The 19,898-nt window shown below is 48.4% G+C and overlaps 1 protein-coding gene across 1 annotated transcript in view; it reads right to left on the bottom strand.

The window, feature by feature from the left end:
• Positions 1 to 1,393: 1,393 nt before the first annotated feature.
• Positions 1,394 to 19,898, bottom strand: part of ATG14 (autophagy related 14) — a 42,031-nt gene continuing 23,526 nt past the window's right edge. Inside the window, exons 5-10 of the mRNA XM_056134228.1 lie at positions 16,841 to 17,078; positions 12,717 to 12,946; positions 11,395 to 11,512; positions 9,806 to 9,896; positions 9,644 to 9,729; positions 1,394 to 4,344 (exon numbers count right to left, since the gene is read on the bottom strand). Coding sequence (XP_055990203.1) covers positions 4,038 to 4,344; positions 9,644 to 9,729; positions 9,806 to 9,896; positions 11,395 to 11,512; positions 12,717 to 12,946; positions 16,841 to 17,078 — 1,070 coding nt within the window. The 3' untranslated portion in view covers positions 1,394 to 4,037. The remainder of the gene's footprint in view (positions 4,345 to 9,643; positions 9,730 to 9,805; positions 9,897 to 11,394; positions 11,513 to 12,716; positions 12,947 to 16,840; positions 17,079 to 19,898) is intronic.

Below are 19,898 nucleotides of genomic sequence, written 5' to 3'. Positions count from 1 at the left end.
ATGATCTGTGCTTGAAAAAGACAGCCATCAATCTGTACCTGTGAGGCTAGTGCATCAGCAGCCTGATGACACCTTCAGACTTCCAGATACCCCAAAATTGCTGCTGTGCCTTTGGCCAGACCCCGAAAACTTGGGGCAAAGTTTACCAAGAAAGTAAATGGCCAAAAGTTAGGTATGTGGGAAACACACCCACAAGCCACCTCCGGCTCAGCTACATAATTGGAGGCATGGCCTCTCTGGTTCCTGATAGAACTGCTTAAAGGCCATGATCCCAGAGACTCAGAAACAAATCTCGAAACCCAGCGGGTTTTGGCTGAACTGCGTCCGGTCCCTGCAGTAGGTTACTGGTGCTGGGCCAACCCAGGTGGGAAGAGGTTTCATGCTTTGGCCTGTTCCCCCTGGCGGCCCGGTGGCCATCATCCTCCAGAGGCCACTGGACAGTCAGGCTTGGGTCTGCAGTGACGGAACTTGTTGGGCCTCACGGGATGGGGGTGGAGCCAGTCCTGTCCTCCCCGTCCCAATGAGACCCCAAGTCATCGCCCACGAACAGCCTCTCTGGCTCCTGATCAAGCTGCTTAATGGCCATGATCCCAGACTCAGAACCAAATCTCGAAACCCAGTGGCTTTTGGCATAAATGTGTCTGGACCCCGTAGTAGGTTACTGTCGCCGGGCCACCCCAGGGGGGAAAGGGTACTGTCCCTCCGCCTGCTTCCCCTTGGTGGCTCGGTGGCCACCATCCTCCAGAGGACATTGGACAGTCAAGCTTAGACCCACAGTGATGAGACATGTTGGGCCTCATGGGATGGGGGTGGAGCTGGTCCTTTCCTCCCCACCCCAATGAGACCCCAAGTCATCACTCACAAACGGCCTCTCTGGCTCCTGATCAAGCTGCTTAACAGCCATGATCCCAGAGACTCAGAAGCAAATCTGGGAACCCAGCAGGTTTTGGCAGAAATCCCTCCAGATTTAAGTGTTAAAATTTCGGAATTTCAAAATCGCACGGCCACTACTGCAGCCACATCCACGCAACATCATATGTTATTCATAACCAGCAATAGAAAACAAATTGTCTACTGTTGCCTTTCCAGCAGATTTGAGTGTTGGGGTAAAATCTCAAATACATAATGATGGGTCTGGTGTCAAAATACTGAATGCGATCAAAGTAGAGAGAGTAATGTAGAAATCATCTGCCCCAAAGGTAGGGGGAGGGTGTGGGATGGAGGTATACTGGGGTTGTTGGGGGTGGAGAATGGGTACTGGTGAAGGTACGGGTGTTTCATTGTATGACCGAGACTTGGACCTGAAGGCTTTGTAACTGCTCTCACGGTGATTGAATAAATAAAATTATAAAAAACGGGGGGAAAAAAAAAGATAGCCAAGTTCTCAAAGTATTGTTAAAAGATTTATTGCAATAGTACAATAAAAGTTTAGAAAACATTTGACTCAAACTGGCTTGGAAGTCACAGAGCAAGGGAAGTTCCTGCACGCGCCAGTGCCCCAGCTCCCGGACACCCGCAGTTCTCCGACCGCCCACGCACCCGCTTTCCCAGCTTCTTACAGGAGTCCTCGTGGCTATGCGCTGCCACTCCTGACAGTGGCACCAACTTCCCCCTTAACTCTTAGATGTGCAAAACGTTATTTTATCACAACCCCCACAACCACCCCCTACCTGCAGAAAAAAGAAAAAAAAAGTAAGTCTTTCAAAGACCGTTTCAAGCAGCCGATTTGGTGCCTGTGGGTTTTTTTTAAATTAGTATTACACCTTGTTTCAAATTATTTTGATATGGAAAACGACCAAATATTATGGCTTTTTTTTTGGAAAAAAAAAATACCAGCTTCAGTTTTAAAAAGCTGTTTACATATGGTTCTGGCACCTACATGAAAGATTTTAATGAGCAGCAAAAAGAGTAGAAAAAACAGTGGTTTGAAATGTATATTTAAGTATATTTACACAGTATCCAGTGCAAAATAATGAAAACCAAAATATCTCAGCAGTATAAGCCAGTATGTTGGTGTTCAAAACCTCTTAAGGGTTTCATCATTTAACCCTAAGTAAAGTGCCTATAGTTGATATCAACAACAACCTTATACTGATCCCTATACAAGTATACCAACCCCTATGTATCTCTAAATTTCCCATGTCCTTGGACATTTCTTAAACTAGCTTAGATAGGAGCCTGTAGTCTCTGAATTCTATTCATGAGCTTCATCGCACACTTGTGGTAACATAAAAGGCTTGAGGAAAACGGTGAAAACTGTGCAGTTTAGCTACGGTCCGTCTTCACCAAGCCTCCGACCCCAGCATCCCAACTGAAGTTGCCTGAAGTTGTCTGAAGTGCCTGGACAATGAATATCATGGGACGCTAGGGTTCACAGGTTCCTCCTGTTCAAGTCTTCCAAACTTGCTCTCCATCACCTGAATTCACAGATGGAACCATGAACCAAGCCCAGCACTCAGGAAGGCGAGCACTTAGAATAGGCTGCTGCACTGAGGCCCCCCTGGAAGCTCTGACAGGTTGTTTTGTTTTCTGGGGTTTTTCTGTTTTGTTTTTTTGATTTTTTTTTGTGGAAAATGGAGACAGTCAGGGCACCTGCAACTCTTGGACAGGAACACAATATCCTTCTGTGAGGCTACCCCAAAAGTCTACCAAGCACTAAATATACACAATGGCCAAAGCTATATAGCACCTCGGGTCTGGAGGCAAATATCAACTATGATCATTACAGTGAGGAACGCAGCAGAGTGGGGCAGGGTGGGCCTCCTGAGGATGTATTTGAGGTACTATCATGCTCATCACTCTAAACAAGATATGGGGAGAATTCCTGTCGGGAATTTTTCATAGGTTTGAGTTTTTGGAGTCATTACATAGGATTTGTGTGTGTGTGTGCAAGTATTAAAAATTAAAAAAAAAACTACTTACATATTTGTACATAATGCCTCTCTACAATTTTCCTGTAAGATTGTCACTAAGAGAATAACCAGGGCTCTGAGCTGAAAAGGAGCTTTTGGTGGGAAAAAAAACTTCCAGCTGCACTTTCCTAAGGGGGAGACAAGCTCTGCCTGTCTGAGCACAGGGTCCACAGGCCATACCAGCTCTGAGGAACAGGCAGGCAGACTGGCTTTGCTGGAGGAACCTGCCACTACTGTGTGCCAGGGAGAACTCAGATGTGAGAAATTAGCAGAGGCCCTGTGGTGAAGGGGTCCTTTAGCCAGCGTCCTGGCAGGCGCTGCATCTGCCTAAGGGAATCACCATAACGACTCATTTGCCACTTAGGAAAAGCAATTCAGTTCGAAAAACCATGTAGTGTGGAAGGCAGGATTCCAACAAGCTAGGTAAAAATACACGGAATTCACCTCAGAATAAAGATAATTTTAAAATCTCTAGGACATTATTGCAGCTAGGATCTTTCTGTTCATGGATGGGGGGGGGGGGGGGCGGGAACCTTAGTTTCTTTGGTGCATGGGGAAAAAGAAAAAAAAGGAATGTCTTGCAAGCTATGACAGCAGCACAAACGGAACAGTTTTTCAATGACTCCTAACCCCTCAAAACAACAACAAAAGACTACCCCTTCCAAGCCAAACCAAAATCCGTGGCCTAAAAAAACGAACCTGACCAAATCATAAAGAAATCAAGTATTGCAAACTGCTTGCTGGTTCTCTGTACCAAGAAGGGGGGGGGAGGGGTGAGGAATAGTGTAAAAGGAAACATTAGATGGTTTTCTAATCTTTCAAGTCCTCCTCCAGTAAGAACCACGCCTTGTGATTCAGCCTTTAAAGGCAACATGTTGACTCGGTGTCCGGTGTCCGAGGCCAGGCTGGGTCCCCGGGTCCTGCGGCCCGAGGGGGAGACTGCACGCATTTCTGCCTCCACAGGACCCGCCGGGCTGCCGCTCCATCGCAGGCGCCCTGCAGGGCGGTGGCGAGGCCCCGGGTGCCGCCTGACAGAAAGGGGCTGTCTCCCTCTCCGTTTCCTTTCGTTTCCAGGCACTGTTTCCACTGCGACCCCCGGGGCTCCCTCGGCCGCGCCCACCGGCGCTAGCGGTGCCCCGTGTACGCCTTGAACCACGATGTCACAGAGGCGGCGGCCGAGGAGATCATGCCGCCCGCGCTGCTGCTGGCGATGGGCGGGGACGCCTGCGGGCTCTGGCTCTGCGACACCTCCACGGGCTGCGACGGGATGTCGCAGAAGCGCGGGCTGGGCAGGTTCTCCCAGTCTGTGCCCAGGTCCGTCTCCTCGTCGCTCACGCGCTCGTCGCCGCTCTCGTCGGACTCTCCGGCCGCGCCGGGGTCCAGGAACTCCATGGACTCCTCCAGGTCGGCGCGCACTTCAAAGGGTCCCGACCTGCGTGCCGACAGTGGGTGGGGGGGCTCTCGTGAGACGCGACGCGATGCGACCGTCGCTCCCGGTCACGGTCCCGGAGAGCGGGGGCTGGCGGGCACCAGTGACCCCGGCATCGGCCCCGCACCTGCCCGTCACTGCACTGCCGTTTCGTACACAAGCGACTGCTCCTCAGGGAATGAGGGGCAAGGCCACCACACACACCACCACAGCACCCAGCACACAGCACACCAAACACACCACACCGCGTCCTCCTCTGTCCTGCCTGCCTCCGAAAGACCCCTGAGCTGCGGAAGCCCTGTGCCCAGGCTGATCTGTCCCAAGCCTCTGACCGGCCTCTGCTTTCCACCCGGACAACCTTGACACGCCCAACTCATGCCTGCAAACAGCGGCCCTTAAGGAAAACAACAGAGAGGGTCTCTCCCGTGGAAACCACCGGTGAGTCAGCTCTTTAAGCACACTGAAGGGTATGGCTGGATACAGATCGGCAAAGCTTCCTCAGACTGGGGCCCACGGCGGCCTACATTTAATGATTATTATTGTTTTGGTTTTGTCTGGGGGCCACACCCGGCTGTGCTCCCAGCCGTGCTCAGGAGTGATTCCTGACAGTGCTTGGGGACCGTATGTGATGCCAGAAATTCAAACTCTCGAACCCAATGACCACCGCAGCCTGTATCTTAGCTCTGAGGATGTTTCTTGAAGGTTCTCTCTGTACAGTTCATTTCTCTTCTCCCTTCTCTTCTGCTTTCCATACGCTAGCACCATCTTTTCAGACATGGCTGCCTCTGTTCCTCCCACCCCCAACATGGGAGCATTTTCCTCTCCAAGGGCCATGTCCCCTTCTGTCGCCAAACTAGCCGCTCCATTCTCAACACTGCCCAAGCGGGGTCCTCACCCCTCCCCAACGAGCTACCTGTCTGCGTGCCCCTCCGCCTCTTCCCTCCCCACCAGAGCATTTGCTGCTGAAATGTTCATGAGCAAGACAAGTCCCCACTCTCCTAGACTCCACCTCAGCTTCCTTCACTCAGTACTGCTGCCCTTCCCACCAGGCCACCTCCTTCTCCCTCTGGGAACCCCCAGGGCAGCTTCAATAGCACAGATCAGGTCACATGTAGGAACATCGGGTTGGAGAGAGCACCAGGAGCTGTGTGCAGGCCTTGCATGAGGGAGCTGGGTCTGATCCTTGGAATATATGCATGGTCCCCTGAGCACCTCTAAGAGTGACTTCTTCAAGCACAGAGCTAGGACTAGGCCCTGGGACCACCAAGTGTGGGCCCACAATCAAAATTATTGTCACTGTCACTGTCCTCCTTTGTTCATCAATTTGCTTGAGCGGGAACCAGTAACGTCTCCACTGTGAGACTTGTTGTTACTGTTTTTGGCATATTGATTATGTCACAGTAGCTTGCCAGGCTTTGTCGTGCAGCAAGATACTCTCGGTAGCTTGCCAGGCTCTCTGAGGGGGCGGAGGAATCGAATCTGAGTCGGCTGCATGCAAGGCAAACGCCCTACCTGTGCTACTGCTCTAGTCCACAATCAAAACAAATGAAACAAATTAAAAACATTTCAAATACAAGCCAGTAGTAGATGGCTCGCAGTGCAGCCAGTTGGAACAATCCTAGCTTCAGTGGGTGGCTTGTTTCTGAGAGCCACCAGGGACCCAAGAAGACACCACACACACAGATACACAGACACAGACACAGACACACACACAGCCCCATCAACAGGACTTCATCAACACTTCTGCCCTTACTCCCAGCTTTGGGAAAGAGTACCTGCTCACACTTCACAGAAACCGAGAATCTAATGAGTAAAATAATATTTTCAGCTCAACTTTTTTGGGGAGTAGAGATCATACAATCACTCTTCTAATATAGCTAGTGTCTGAAACCTTTTCATTCAAAACCCTGAAACCAGAATTTTTGAGATTGCAAGGCTTTTCTTAAAGACCCTTTTGCAAAACATCTTGTTTGGGAAATATTATCTAACAGCACAGAATCCAGAATGTCCCGGATGGAATCGCATGCTCAAGTAGGTACAATGGCAGTAAAGTTTGATCAGGGAAGAATCACAGATGCTCATTCTGGGGAAGTTCGGCTAAGAAGGAAAATTAACTGCACAGTTTGATTGCATCTCTAAGGCTATTCATTAGCTGCAAGAATGAGAAAGAGGAATGACATGGCAGAGCCAGAGAAAGAAGAACCTTGGTGATCAGCATCACCTTGCCAGCAAAGGATGAAGGTCCAGTTTAGCATGTGCCGATTGGATCTAATTTTAAGAAAATACCATATAAACTCAAATGGACACAGCAAAGAAGCAGTTGACGCTGCCCAAGACAAAGCAGGCTGCGGAAATGCTCTGACTTTAAAGGAGAGAGTAAAGACAGACAGGAATCTGATGCCTCACAGCACACAGATCTCAGACGGAGTAGGAAAGGCACAGAGCAGGTGGGAAAAGGTTACAGACTGCCACCAGGAAGGAAACTGACTCCTGCACTAAGAAAATGTGCCTGGCATGGGTAGTACATGACATAAAAAATACTGTGCCAATGTTAAATTTGCTTGTATGAGGACGTTATGGGTAAGAGGATTACATTCCCCCACCCCCACACTTTATTTTGGCTTTAGGCCACACCTAGCAGTGCTCAGGAGTTACTCCTGGCTCTGCACTCAGGAATCGCCCAGGTGGAACAGGGGATCATATGAGATGCTGTGGATCGAATGAACTTGTGTTGGCTGCGTGGAAGACAAGTGCCCTATCCATCATCTCTCTAGCCCTTATTTTTAGAAAGTAATTTTTACTAAGCATGTAAGAGTCAAGAGACACGATGCATCATAGATTTGGGGCTGGGGGTACTTTGTGATATTTATGGAGAAAGGAAAAGACGGCACAAATGACAGAGCAAACGGGGTAAAATATTAACAAAGGTGGTTGGGTAAAGAGTACTTTAAAAAGAGTATTTTTTTAAAAAAAAGTCTTTGTACTACTTAAATCTTTTCTGCAATATTCTTGTACATCTGAATTTACTCAAGAGAGAAACAGAGTTTTCTGTGCAAGGATGAGATTAGTAGAAAAGTACTTGCCTTACATGTGTGATGTGAGTGAGCTCCAAGCAGGAAAAAAAGAAAAGAATGGAAAAAAGAGAAAGTTCCTTTTGGATCTGGGAAGAAATTCTTAAAACAGTTGGTCTCCAAGGAATTAGGAAGTCCCACCCAGGTTTCAGGAACCAGCTCTGGGCCTGATTCTGCAAAGGGCACCACTGCAGTTCTGTTTCCTGCTTCCTGGTTCACAGCCTGATGGTGCCCAGGGACCTTGTGGGATGGACCCGTAGGATGGAGAGCTGACTCTGGCACAAGCCCAGAGAAACCAGAGGCAGAGGCTGTTTCCCTGTGTGCCGGCTCACACGGAAACCAGAAAGGCTTTCCATCTTACCAAATCGATGGCTGAAAATTAGAAACTAGTTCTGAATTCTGTTTTTTTTTTTTTCTGATGGACAGCGAAGGCTTTTTTTCCCCACTCTTGAACACTGACTAGAGTTTCTTTTTTTTTTTTTTTTGCTTTTTGGGTCACACCTGGTGATGCACAGGGGTTACTTCTGCACTCAGGAATTACTCCTGGCGGTGCTCAGGGGACCATATGGGATGCTGGGAATCGAACCCGGGTCAGCCATGTGCAAGGCAAACGCCCTACTCGCTGTGCTATTGCTCCAGCCCCATGACTAGAGTTTCTTTCATGTGAAATACCAGACTGAATCCGTTGTCTATTTTTTTTTTTATTAAGCCCTTGTATTTCTTTGATCTCAGATTTTCGTTGAGGCTTCTGTCTACTCTAAGGTCACAAAACATGCCCACGGCTTATGTTTTAACTTTCTTAATGGTAAAATGGGTAACTCCCTTATGGTGTTTATGTGGCCATTTCCCTCCCTAACCTTTAGTTATAAAACATTATATTTTATTCTAGATGTTTTATAATTTACATTTATATATTTATTTATTTATTGGAGGGGCATACCCAGCGATGCTCAGGGCTTACTCCTGGCTCTGGTCACCGATCACTCCCAGTGGTGCTCAGGGGACCATATGGTCAAACCCAGATTGGCCACTGCAAGGCAAGCACTTACCTTTCATACTACTGTTCTGGCCTTTAATCTTTAAAATTATTCTGCTGCAGTAGTCGGGATGGAGCTTAGGGGATGTCGTGTGCACTGGCAGACACCAGTGAGGGACACCTGCAGCTTCATGAGTCCATCTGTCCCAGCCACCAACACTGAGCTGCAGTGAGGATCTGATTCAACATGCTGCCCCTCTTACGTTTTATTCCTACTCCTAATATTAGATTTCTGGGGCTGTGAACCACTCGGTGGGATTGTAATTTCTATAAAACAGCACACAGTTTGGGGTATACCTGCAGTTTCCTGAGGAGAGGCCATGGTTGTGTTCAAGGTTTTCTGTCCCAGAAAAAAATACTCCTGGGAGGGCAGGAGGGCAGATGAAGCAGCAGAGGACAGGCAAGAGCAGGTGAGAACAGAAAATGCCCTGCCAGTGGGGGACCCCAGGCACTCAAGTCTGTGCAGGGGACTCCCCGCAGGCCCTTGAAGTCAGAGCAAATAGTAGTACACCACTGGGATTGGCCCCAACTGAAATACATGACCCAAATTACCTCTTCAGCAGAAGCATATGGAGAATTGGCTCAGAGCAAGCCTCGCAGCCAGAGAAGAGGTGCACGCATGGCTGGAGGATGCACCTCAGTCTGTCATGCCTCAGTGAGCTAGGGAGAGGTCCCCCAGGCCAGTACCGGCTGCTCTGATCTGTCACCAATGTATGCCTTAAGCGAACGGCCCTCACACCCTCAATGCCATCAATCCCCAACCCTGCTATCTCCAAAAAGTGGTGGCCAGACTTCTCATTAACAAGAAGAAAATTGTGATGAACAGTTCCAATGGGAAGGAAGAAATAGGCATGGGAGAGAATGCACAAGAAAAGAGGAGCCCCTCAGTAAGGCTAAATAAGGAACCAGCTCGAGAGAGCACACAGTCCCATTCCCCACTGCCCCCCCGCCCCCAACAGGTAGACTTGCCCACCCCATCTGAAGGATTTAAAAAAGTATCTGGTATTATGTAGTATTAATCTTCTCTGAGAAATTTCTACATAAAGATTGTATCAGTAATGTAAATGATGAGTCACTATTTCCTCTTTTATCCTGGATGAGTTAGTTCTGTACTTTTTGGAGCATCCACATACAAGTTTTATTTTAAGTCAGCAGAGCAAGGCCACATAGAGAAAAGCAACAAACACCCCCTTACCTGCCTAGGTGCTCAGAGTTTGGACTGACCAGGTACATTAGATTCCTGAGGGTATGTAGTGGTTGTAATTGATCTAAATTTACATGCTAGAAGAAACAAAGAATTCATTAATATTTCAGCCGTGTAAGAAATGAAAACTTAGTTCACAGCACATTTTCCTACCTGAGAAAAGCAAAGGTAAAGAATATTGGCATTCAGTTTCTTCACTGCTCGAGTAAATTTCTGTCTGCTGAGATTTTCCCCACAGAATTCACTGCAAAACAAACATACCATTTGTAATTTGTACGTTCCTTCAGAAAAAAAAATCCTCCAAAAAAAAAAATGTTCATTTTGAAAACTTAGCCAATGTCCCCTTTGTCCCCACCCCAGGAACCATGCCCGGCCGGTGACTGGCAACTGAGAGACCCAAGAAGCCCACTGCCTGACAATGTTTCAGCGGGAAATATACCCACATCCTTTGCCTCTGAACAGACTGCACGGAACAGACACTTCCTTTGAAAATCCACCATGCTGGTGCTACATCTGCCGAACTAACCAATACACACACACACTGACCAGGCCACATGACACTTAGTCCACAGAGATGCTGGAAGACCAGTCCTCATGCCTCTAGATCACTCCTTTGAGTACAGTGGAAAGGGTGCTCCGACTGGGAACATACACAGAGGAACCTTGGTCACTGTCTACCCAGTGCAGACACAAGAGGAAGGTCCCCAGAGACCCCCCATCCTGAAATCTCAGACCTCAGGGCCCTTGCACCACTGCCACTGTCCCTCTCCAAAGGCTGAAACTGCCTATCTGCCTGCAGGCCCTTGCCCCGCAGATCCACGCTGCAGTGTTCTGCTCCGCTGGGCACCTGCAAGATCTATCCAGTCCCCTCCAGCACAGCTAGCCTTTTCGTGCCTCCACACCCCTTCTCTCACCAGTCCCCTCGGTCCCCACACACTACCGCCCCCTGCTGGACTGCTGACTCATTGGTCATTTGTCCTGCCAAGAAAAGGCAAGCATGGAGAGGGCAGGGATTATGTTTTCACCTCTAAGCCTCCTCCTCCCTGGAACAGTGCCCAGCACACCACAGGCGCTCAACACAAATTATTACATAAAAACTGAAAACACATTGGTATAGAAGGATACTATCTGCAGAATGGGGTAGAAGGCACTCACATTTATATTTGTTTGAAATGTTGTAACCAGAGGGTGGGTAAGAAAATCTTGCAAAACTGAGTAGACTGTAAACTGCTGCAACTTCTTTATTTTTTTGGCTTTGGGGCCACACCTAGTAATGCTCAGGGGTTACTCCTGGCGGTGCTCATATGGGATGTAGGAATCAAACCCAGGCCGGCCACGTGCAAGGCAAATATCCTACGTGCTGTACTATCTCTCCAGCTCTAAACCACTGCAATTTAACAAAAAATTTATACCATATATATTCCAAAGAAAAAGCAGAATTTAAATGTTCTGAACATGCCTTCTGAATATCCTGTTTTCCTCCTACTGTTATATTTTTTCCTCAAGTGGAAGAAAATTTTCTGTGGGCTCCTCAAAGACTTCATGTACAATTGTAAGATAAGGAGACAAATTAGCATACAGGACTTTTGAAATGAATATCAACAAAGATTTTGAATGATCTCAGAATTTCACAATTAGACCTTTTCTGTCAGAGCAACATTTAAATTCGGGGTTTGGGTGTAATCAGAACAGGCAGGAACACAAGCTCTGAGCTTGGGGGCTTCACCACCATCGATACTTGCCTGTTACACAGCTTCTTGGGGAGATTTACATCGAGTATGTGAGACAAGATGTTGACGAGCTGAGTCGCGTAGCACAAAGCAGCGCTGATAGTGTAGGCGGGGTTACTGTGCTCCATGTCTAAGGCAGGAAAACAACAACTGAACAGAGAACCTTTATCCCAACAGAAGTACCAAGGAGCCTAAATCTATGATCACTACTTCTGTCACTTCTGATTTTACTGTTTACTTGTTAAATATCTGTGGCCAGTCAATAAAGCTGTATCTTTTTCTGTGGAATGGAATGTAACCAAGCAAATGGGTCAAAAATAAGGATGAACAACAGAGGGCAAATAAAATTGAAAGTCTCAACTGGTGGCGCCCCATAATCATCTATGAGGATGATTAAGTCCCAGTTTATTTCACAGTCACATCCTCCCAGAGGCTGCCCCGATTACTTTCTGGTAGGGCAGTTCTGTCCTGTCTCCCCACCCTGCAGATGCCCGGCAGGTCCCTGACACTGCACACGTGGTACCTGAGTGCCTGGGTTCATTTACTTGCTTCCTCCCTTCTCTGCAAAGAAAGGAAAAGGGCCAGACTACTCCTGGTGGTGCCACCATTGATGGGCAGCAGCGCCCGGGACTGTGTGTGACACAGAATGCTCAGGAAGTGTTTACTCAATGACTCAATCACTAATCCTCCTCCACCAAAGACAAACTACGAAGGTTTTTTAAAAATGATTTTGCTACTGGGACATTTCAACACCCCATTTTGGAATGCTAAAACAAGCTCTTTACAGAGTCATAAACTAGAAGTGGGATCCCTCAGCTCTTGTTCTGTGAACTGTGAGGTCTTGCATATAAATAAATGTCATCCCAAGGTGAACTATCTTAAAAATACACGTGTTTTAATCACAAGATGAGTGGGAAACTAACCATGAATGATTCAGGCAATGGACTACTATTTAGTCATAAAAAGGAATGAAACTTGGATACATAACAAAATGTAGGGGAAAACATTATGCTAAGTGAGAAAAGCCAGACATGAAAGTCACATGTTACATGATCCCATTTATAGGAAATATCCAGAACAGGCAAGTCTAGAGACTGAAAACAGATCTGTGGTTGCCAGGGCAGGGAGGAGGGGGAGGAACAGGGAGTATTGCTTCACGCACTAAAGTTTCCCATGGTGATGAAAATATTTTGGAACTAGATAGAGGTGATGGTTGCATAATGCTCTGAATGCACTAAATGATACCAAGCTCTTCACTCGGTTGCATAAATTTCACCTCAATTACAAAGCCCATGCAAGGGATAAATGTCTGCAAGGGCAGTTTTGCTCCTCACCAGGGCCCTGGGTGGTTTTCTTCTCCTCCATCCAGTTGTAATAGGCAGAGTAGTCTCCGTTGTTGGGCAGGCTGATCCACGGCCCCGTGATGCTGATACTGGTGTCCCCATTGTGATCGTCACAGACCCATCTCCCTGAGAGGTACGTGGTCCGGCGGGCTTCGGCGAGCTTGCTCACTGTGCTTGAGGTCATGGCACTGTCACTCTCCGAAGACACATCTGCAGGATCTCTGCAGAGTCAGAAGACACGGTTGATTTTTAAGAGAAGGGTATATTTTTTGTGGTTGCTGGTTCTTTTGTTTGGGGGGGGGGCACACCCACTGGGATTTGGCTCATGCTCCCTATGGTGTTCAGGGAACCATGTGGTTCCAGAGATTGAGTGAAGTCAGGAGCCTGCAAGGCAAACAGCACCCTGTACAACCTCTCGGGCACCAGAAATGGGAACATCATCGGTAGGCAGTACACAGCCAGCAAGACATAAGGCCCTTGACAGAGTACCCAGGAGATCAGGAACTTAATTGGAATAAAGACCGAGATCAAATTCAAACCAGCTGTAGTATAAAAGCCCACCCCATGTGAAAAAGATGACACTGGGGTTTGGCTTGGTCCCCAAGAAGTAGATTCTCAAACTAAAGAAGATTCTCTTAACTATTTGGCCTCAATCCCCCTTGGCATGCTAATTTTTTCTTCTTTTTTTTGAGAAGTTCAAAGAGCTTTTGTGTTGATGTGGTATAGCTAGTGATATTTATTGCACCTCCACTTAGCCATTTGCTTTGAAATTAAACTGAGAAAATTGGTAATTTGAAACAAAACAGTCCTTTCTTTACACGTCAGCATTATACTATTTTTATGGGAAGAAAAATATCTCCCCCCAACGTCCCCAAAAAGAGTATTGCTGAGTGGCGTTGTTTAACAGGTTCCAATCTTTCAGCTGTTCCTTCAGGAAAAAGTAGTGACCCATGAGAAAAGTAGCAAGTTCTACTTATAACGCAAGTGTTTTTCTTGAGACAATCATGATATTTTGGTATGCAGCAAGCATTTTATGCATTCTCCCCATTCCACTTATAGTTTGGAACAAAGAGAACTTAAAGGATGACTTCATAAAGCGTTTGCCTTGCACACAGTCGACCTGGGTTCGATTCCTCCGTCCCTCTCAGAGAGCCCTGCAAGCTACCGAGAGTACCCCACCGGCATGGCAGAGCCTGGCAAGCTCCCAGTGGCGTATTCAATATGCAGTAACAAGTCTCATTATGGAGACATTACTGGTGCCCGCTTGAGCAATGAACAATGGGAGGATGGTGCTATAGTGCTACAGTTTTGGGGCAACACCTGGTGATGCTCAGGGATTACTCCTGGTTTTGTACCTAGGAATCACTTTTTAAAGTGGACCATACAGTATGCTGGGGATCGAATTCAGGTCAACCACTTGAAAGGCAAGCACACTACCTGCTGTATTTGTCCAGCCTGTCATCAAGCACATTTTTAAAAAATGACTTATAATGTACTATTTTTACCTTAAGAGTGGCCACAGCCAGCAGTGCCTGAAGATCATGCAGTGCTGAGAATCAAACTCAGGTCCTCACACATGCTGGGCACATGCTCCAGCACTTGAGATTTTTCCTGGCTCCTCAAAAACACTTTGTGTGTGTGGGGGGGGGGGGGGGGCGGGGGGGGGGGAAGGGGGGATGGAGATTAGTGACTCACTCATGCCAGGCATCAATGAGTCGAGCATATTCTTGATTGAGACTGGCTTTTTTTGGTTTAAACTGCAAGCACAAAGAGAAATACACTGAGTATTCCTGGTGCTGATGGACCATGGCTTTTGAGCTACCCAGACAAGCTCAGCACAGTGAAAAGAGGAACCAAAGCATCAGTATTGTTCTGAGAATGGTTTGATTCCAGGAACCCCTGATAGGGCCTCAGGGACCCCAGAAGCCTACGAAGCAGACTCTGAGATCTGCTGCCAGAGGAGCAGAGCACTACAGAAAGCAGGTAGCACTACAGAAAGAACTGAATCTACTCAGTATGCTGCAAGGCTGCCCAAGGGGTACTGCCAGGACTGGGGCTGGGAGTGGGGGCAAGGTGGCAGGTGCGGAGGGCTGTTGTGCCCGACCTCTTTAGAGTTGGTTCTCTCAGCCAGTGACCCTCAATCTTTTTTTTTTTTCTTTTTGGGTCATGCTGGCAATGCTTGGGGGTTACTCCTGGCTCTGCACCAAGGTATGCTCCTGGTGGCGCTTGGGGAGACGATATAGGATGCTAAGGATTGAACCAGGTCAGATAAGTGCAAAGCAAATGCCCAAGCCACTGCACTATTGCTCTAGCCCTGCTCAATTCATTTCCTTCTGTGATATGTGCCTGCAGGTAACCCCCACTTACTGGCTGTGAGGGATGAGGCTGAACGTGAGGCTGCAACAGCCTGATGTAAGGCTACACCTTGACTTCCTTCTCTAGCTCAAGAAGGTTTAAGAGGGGCTGGAACAATAGCAAAGCGGTTAGGGCATTTTCCTTACACGGTAGCTGACCCAAGTTCAATCCCCGGTATTCCATATGGTCCCCTGAGCACTGCCAGGAGCAGTACCTGGGTGTAGTCAGTAATAACTCCTGAGCATACCAGGTATGGCCCAAAAACCAAAATGAGACTAAGAGTAAGGAAAAAGGAACAAACAAGGAATCTTATTACAGGGATGATGAAAACAGCTCTGGAGGCTGGGTAGATGGCTCAAAGGGCTTGGCCCTGGCAGTAAACAGTCTCTAAGCAATCCCAGGAGTGACCCCTGAGCACTCAGCCAGGAAGAGCAGCCCCTGGCACTACTGGGTGTGGTCCAGAAGCAAAACACGACCACAAAAGAAAAGATAAAACATAGAAAAGATAACACAACTGATATTTATGTAAAAGATTTAAACAGCACAGATACAAAAGGACTCTTTCTTCCTGTACAACTTTTACTAGATATGTTTTCTTTTTGAAATAAATTCAGCCCTTCAGAAAGTTGTAAGAATTTTTAAAGTATAGAGACTTTACCCACTTCTTAAGTTCTCTATGCAGGAAAATACAATTATTGTTTGCCAATTAGTACAAATGAGAAACAACCTGGTAAGAGTCAGAGGGCAGGCTTGCTTTCTTCTGTTTCTAGCATGCCAGAGACTGAACCCAGGGCCGCCAACACCTGCAAGGCAAGTGTTCTGCCACTGAGCCACAGCCCGGGGTTTTCAAGCTAGAAGCAACTTTTAGGCTTCTGGGGCATTAACTGTGACAACAGATGAAAGGACAGCTTGGAAAAGAAGCAGCTGAAGACACTGACACCACCAGCAACAGTGAGCTGATTGTCAAGCCTGAGGAAAGGTGCTGGCAAGTGAGGCAACCAGCAGGAAACAGGCATATCAGAAGAGAACACCTGGTGTCAGGGCAGAAAGGCAGTGAGACTTGCTTTCAGGGTGATTCCCAGCCCTGCCTGGCTTCAGCCTTGTCAAGGATGTTTATAACAGGCACAAGAGCCAGACTGGAAGCTAAGCAGGGGAGGTGGGAGGTTTTCTCCAGAATTGCCACTTTTTAGGAGCTCTCAGGAGTGTCTGAGCACCAGCCCCATGGGGAACTGCTGTCCTCACACCTCACTGTCACCCTAGGGTGCACTGTCCTCACACCCCACCGACTTCCTAGAGTGCATGGAGCTGGAAGGTCTCACTCCCAAGGCCCCGTTCCCAGGAACAGACAAGGCAAGTATGTGGACTCCTGTCTGAGTCACCCTAGGCACTTGGGACCTGCCTCCATTTCCAAGAAGACTCTCTCTAACTGAGGGGCGTTTCTCATCTCAACTAGCAGATAAGGAGAGGAGGATCAGAGTTCCAGAACCTGCCACACGGATACGCCCAGACCAGGACTGCAGCCAACGTTGGGCATCAGGTGGCTCAGAGGAGTGAGTCAGCCCAGCAGCTCCTGGGGCCTGGGTCCAGGGAAGGCCCCGCCCAGAGCTCTGGCTGCAGCAGATAAGACCTGGGGATTCATCTCCCAGGAAACTCGCAACCTGAGGGTGAGGCCCAGCAAATGATGTGTGGACACAGGTAAAAACTATTTGATTTTGGGAGAACCAGAGGATGCTGAGAGCCAAATACCTCGATTACCGTACCTCACAGCGGTCTTAACTTCCTCGATTGGAAAAATGACAGAGGTGAGCTCCAATATATGAGAGCGCCGGAGGCTGGCCAGACGCTCGTAATGACTCTGCAAGTCCAAGGTTTTCTTTTCTACCAGTTCCCCAAGCTTGCGAATGTGCCGCTGGATCTTCTCCTTTTTCTCCTGGTGCCGCTGTGCTCGGGTATAAAGCTTCTGATTCTTCTCCTTGGTTTTGAGGAGGCCTTCGGAATCTAAAATAGATCACAATCAACCGTTACCTCTCCAGCATTTCTGTGGGTGCTGCAAAACTGCACCCCACAAGCACAATCTTCCTGCAGGCCAAATGGACAAAACACCCCTCAGTAAAATGAACCCGGGAAGGTTCCATAACGGGCCCGAGAGTCTAGTTCAAGTGGCTGTCAGAGAGCAGGGATGCATCAGGACATGCAGTGATGTGTTCTTTTGCTTTACCAGTTGATTTCATCAGCCAAGATTCCAGTCTAAGCCCCTTGTTGCAATCAGAGCAACAAGCTCTCCATGAGAGGATCTTCCTAGCATAACAGCACCAACTTCCTATAGCTCTCTTCCTGAAGCAGAATTCCTTGTCTGTAGAGAGTGTATGTAGGGTCCCCTGACCCTGAGAGGTTAATAACTTCCCTTTGTCACCACTGGCTTATACTGTGACCTTGAAATCCTCCAGAAGAGCATCCTACTGATTTTTTCCCCATGTTCAATTTTTATCAGAGAGCAGGGAGGCCACGGCACAGCAAGCCTGCTCTTCCTCTGTTATCCCTCCAACTGCTCCATCCAGGGGCGTACCTGAGGTTTCTCAGAGTAAGCACCGAAGATGTGCAATGCTGGGCCAGGAAGACTTCTAGCTTGCCCTGAAAAAGTACCAGCTGTCTGATTTTCCTTAAAAGTCTCTCAGGTGAGGGGCTGGAGTGATAGTACAACGGGCAGGGCATTTGCCTTGCATGCGGCCCACCCAGGTTCGATTCCCAGCATCCCATATGGTCCCCTGAGCACCACCGGGAGCAATTCCTGAGTGCAGAGCCAGGAGTAACCCCTGTGCATTGCTAGGTGTGACCCAAAAAGCAAAAAAAAAAAAAAAAAAAGCCTCTCAGGTGAGCCCTAGGCCCTGCACATCTCAGGACTGGTGTTTACACAGCAGTGACCAGCGTGGTGGGGAAACTGTATGCTGTGCCCACGAGGAAGGAGACTGAGTGTCAGCCTGTTCAACAGACAGCCTTTGTGTGGCATCCCTTGGGTTTTTGTGTTCCAAGAATCCCAAAGAGACTGAGGGACAACTGAGGTGGCTCAAACAAATTAAAACTGAGAAAATGTCTCAAGGAAAATCAATCAATCTCTCTCTCTCTCTCCCCCCCCCCCCCTCCTCCTCCTCCTCTTGCCCCCCCCCCCGGCCTTTTTTTGCAGGGGTTGGGTGGGGATATTTGAGCCACAACTGGCAGTGCTCAGAGCTTATTCCTGGCTTGTGCTCAGGGATCACTCCCCCTCCTAGAGGGGCTCGGGACCATATGGGGTGCTGGGAATCAAACCCAGGTGAGTCACACGAGAGGCCTGCTGTACTATCTCCCCGACCCTGAAAACCTAAGCTTTCTTCCGTTCTGACCTGAAATCTCTGAGCTGCCCTACACATCTTCAACTGCATGGCTCGGGTCTTCATTCCAATCCTCATACTCGTAGTTAATGCCCGTAAGATTCCACCCACACTTCCTGGCCTGGCTGCACTGCACACTCTGGCTTCATCACCCAGTACAGCCACGGCCCTGGGGTGCTCTACTGCCCTGCAAACTCCTAACCCTCCCCAGCTGAACCATCCCACAGCTCCCTGCTGCCCACTCCCTCCCCCCTCCCAGAGCCTGACTCCATGGTTCTATCACGCAAATCTGTCCCACAAAGCCAAACAGGCCTCTTGGTCATTCAAGAAAGCATTTCCTTAGGAAAGATATTAGCTCCAGCACCCAAGTACCCACATTATTCTCATTCTTCAACAAGTGCCCCCACCTCAATCCCTGCTCCATCATCAGAACTCTCAGGGGAAGCTGTGTACCTCACCTATGGCACAGAGCTTAGTCCCTCAGGACAACCAAAGCCCAGCTGAGTTGTGACTAGAAAAAGAATCTATAAATGTCTAACAGGAGGTCCTCTCTGACTGAGGACCACACATAAGATTGCTTAGTTGTCCTTCCTTCCTTCCTTCCTTCCTTCCTTCCTTCCTCCCTCCCTCCCTCCCTCCCTCCCTCCCTCCCTCCCTCCCTCCCTCCCTCCCTCCCTCCCTCCCTCCCTCCCTCCCTCCCTCCCTTCTTTCTTTCTTTCTTTCTTTCTTTCTTTCTTTCTTGTGAGGGAGGCAGGGTGGCATGTCCAGTGTGGCTCTGGGGAGTATTCCTGTGGCAGTGCAAGGGGCCACTGTTGGTGGTGCTCAGGTCCCCGTACACACCATCCAGCAAGCCCAATCACCTTCACAGAGCTCTATAAGAATGTTCAAGTGAACCTGTCCAGCTGTGGTCCAATGTCCCGTGCTCTGCTCCCTCCTAATGTGGCAGGAAAGCCTCCCTCCCTTTGTCCGCATTTGTCTTAAACCAAATCACTCCATGTGCAGTCTGGCCTTCTCTCCCTGCCATCTCCCCTAAAAGCCAAGGGCTCTGTTGCTGTTTGGATAACCAGCTCCTGCTGACTTGGGTACCTGACTCCTTACAGCACAGATGGACTCAGTCCTGAATCTGCATAGAATCCAATGCTCTACGCCATATGCCAGTGTCATCATGACACCCGACATCAAAAGACTATGCAACAATATTAACCAGTTTCTACAGCAAACCATGTATGCCCTTTCTCAATGTACATGAAGGGTAAACAATAAGGTTACTTTAAAAACAAAAAACAGAGGCTAAGGGGCTGGAGCCATAGTACAGCAGGTTAAGGCACTTACTTGCCTTGCACATGGCCAGGCGAGGGGTTTGATGGCTAAATGCCATTTGGCCAGCCTCCCACGCCCTGCCACCAAGACTGATTCCTGAGTGCAGAGCCAGGAGACAGCCCTGAACACCACT

Source organism: Sorex fumeus, unplaced genomic scaffold (assembly GCF_029834395.1).
Source record: "Sorex fumeus unplaced genomic scaffold, SorFum_2.1 ptg000098l, whole genome shotgun sequence".
NCBI classification, from domain to species: Eukaryota; Metazoa; Chordata; class Mammalia; order Eulipotyphla; family Soricidae; genus Sorex; species Sorex fumeus.
This window is presented reverse-complemented; position numbering and strand designations above follow the sequence as displayed.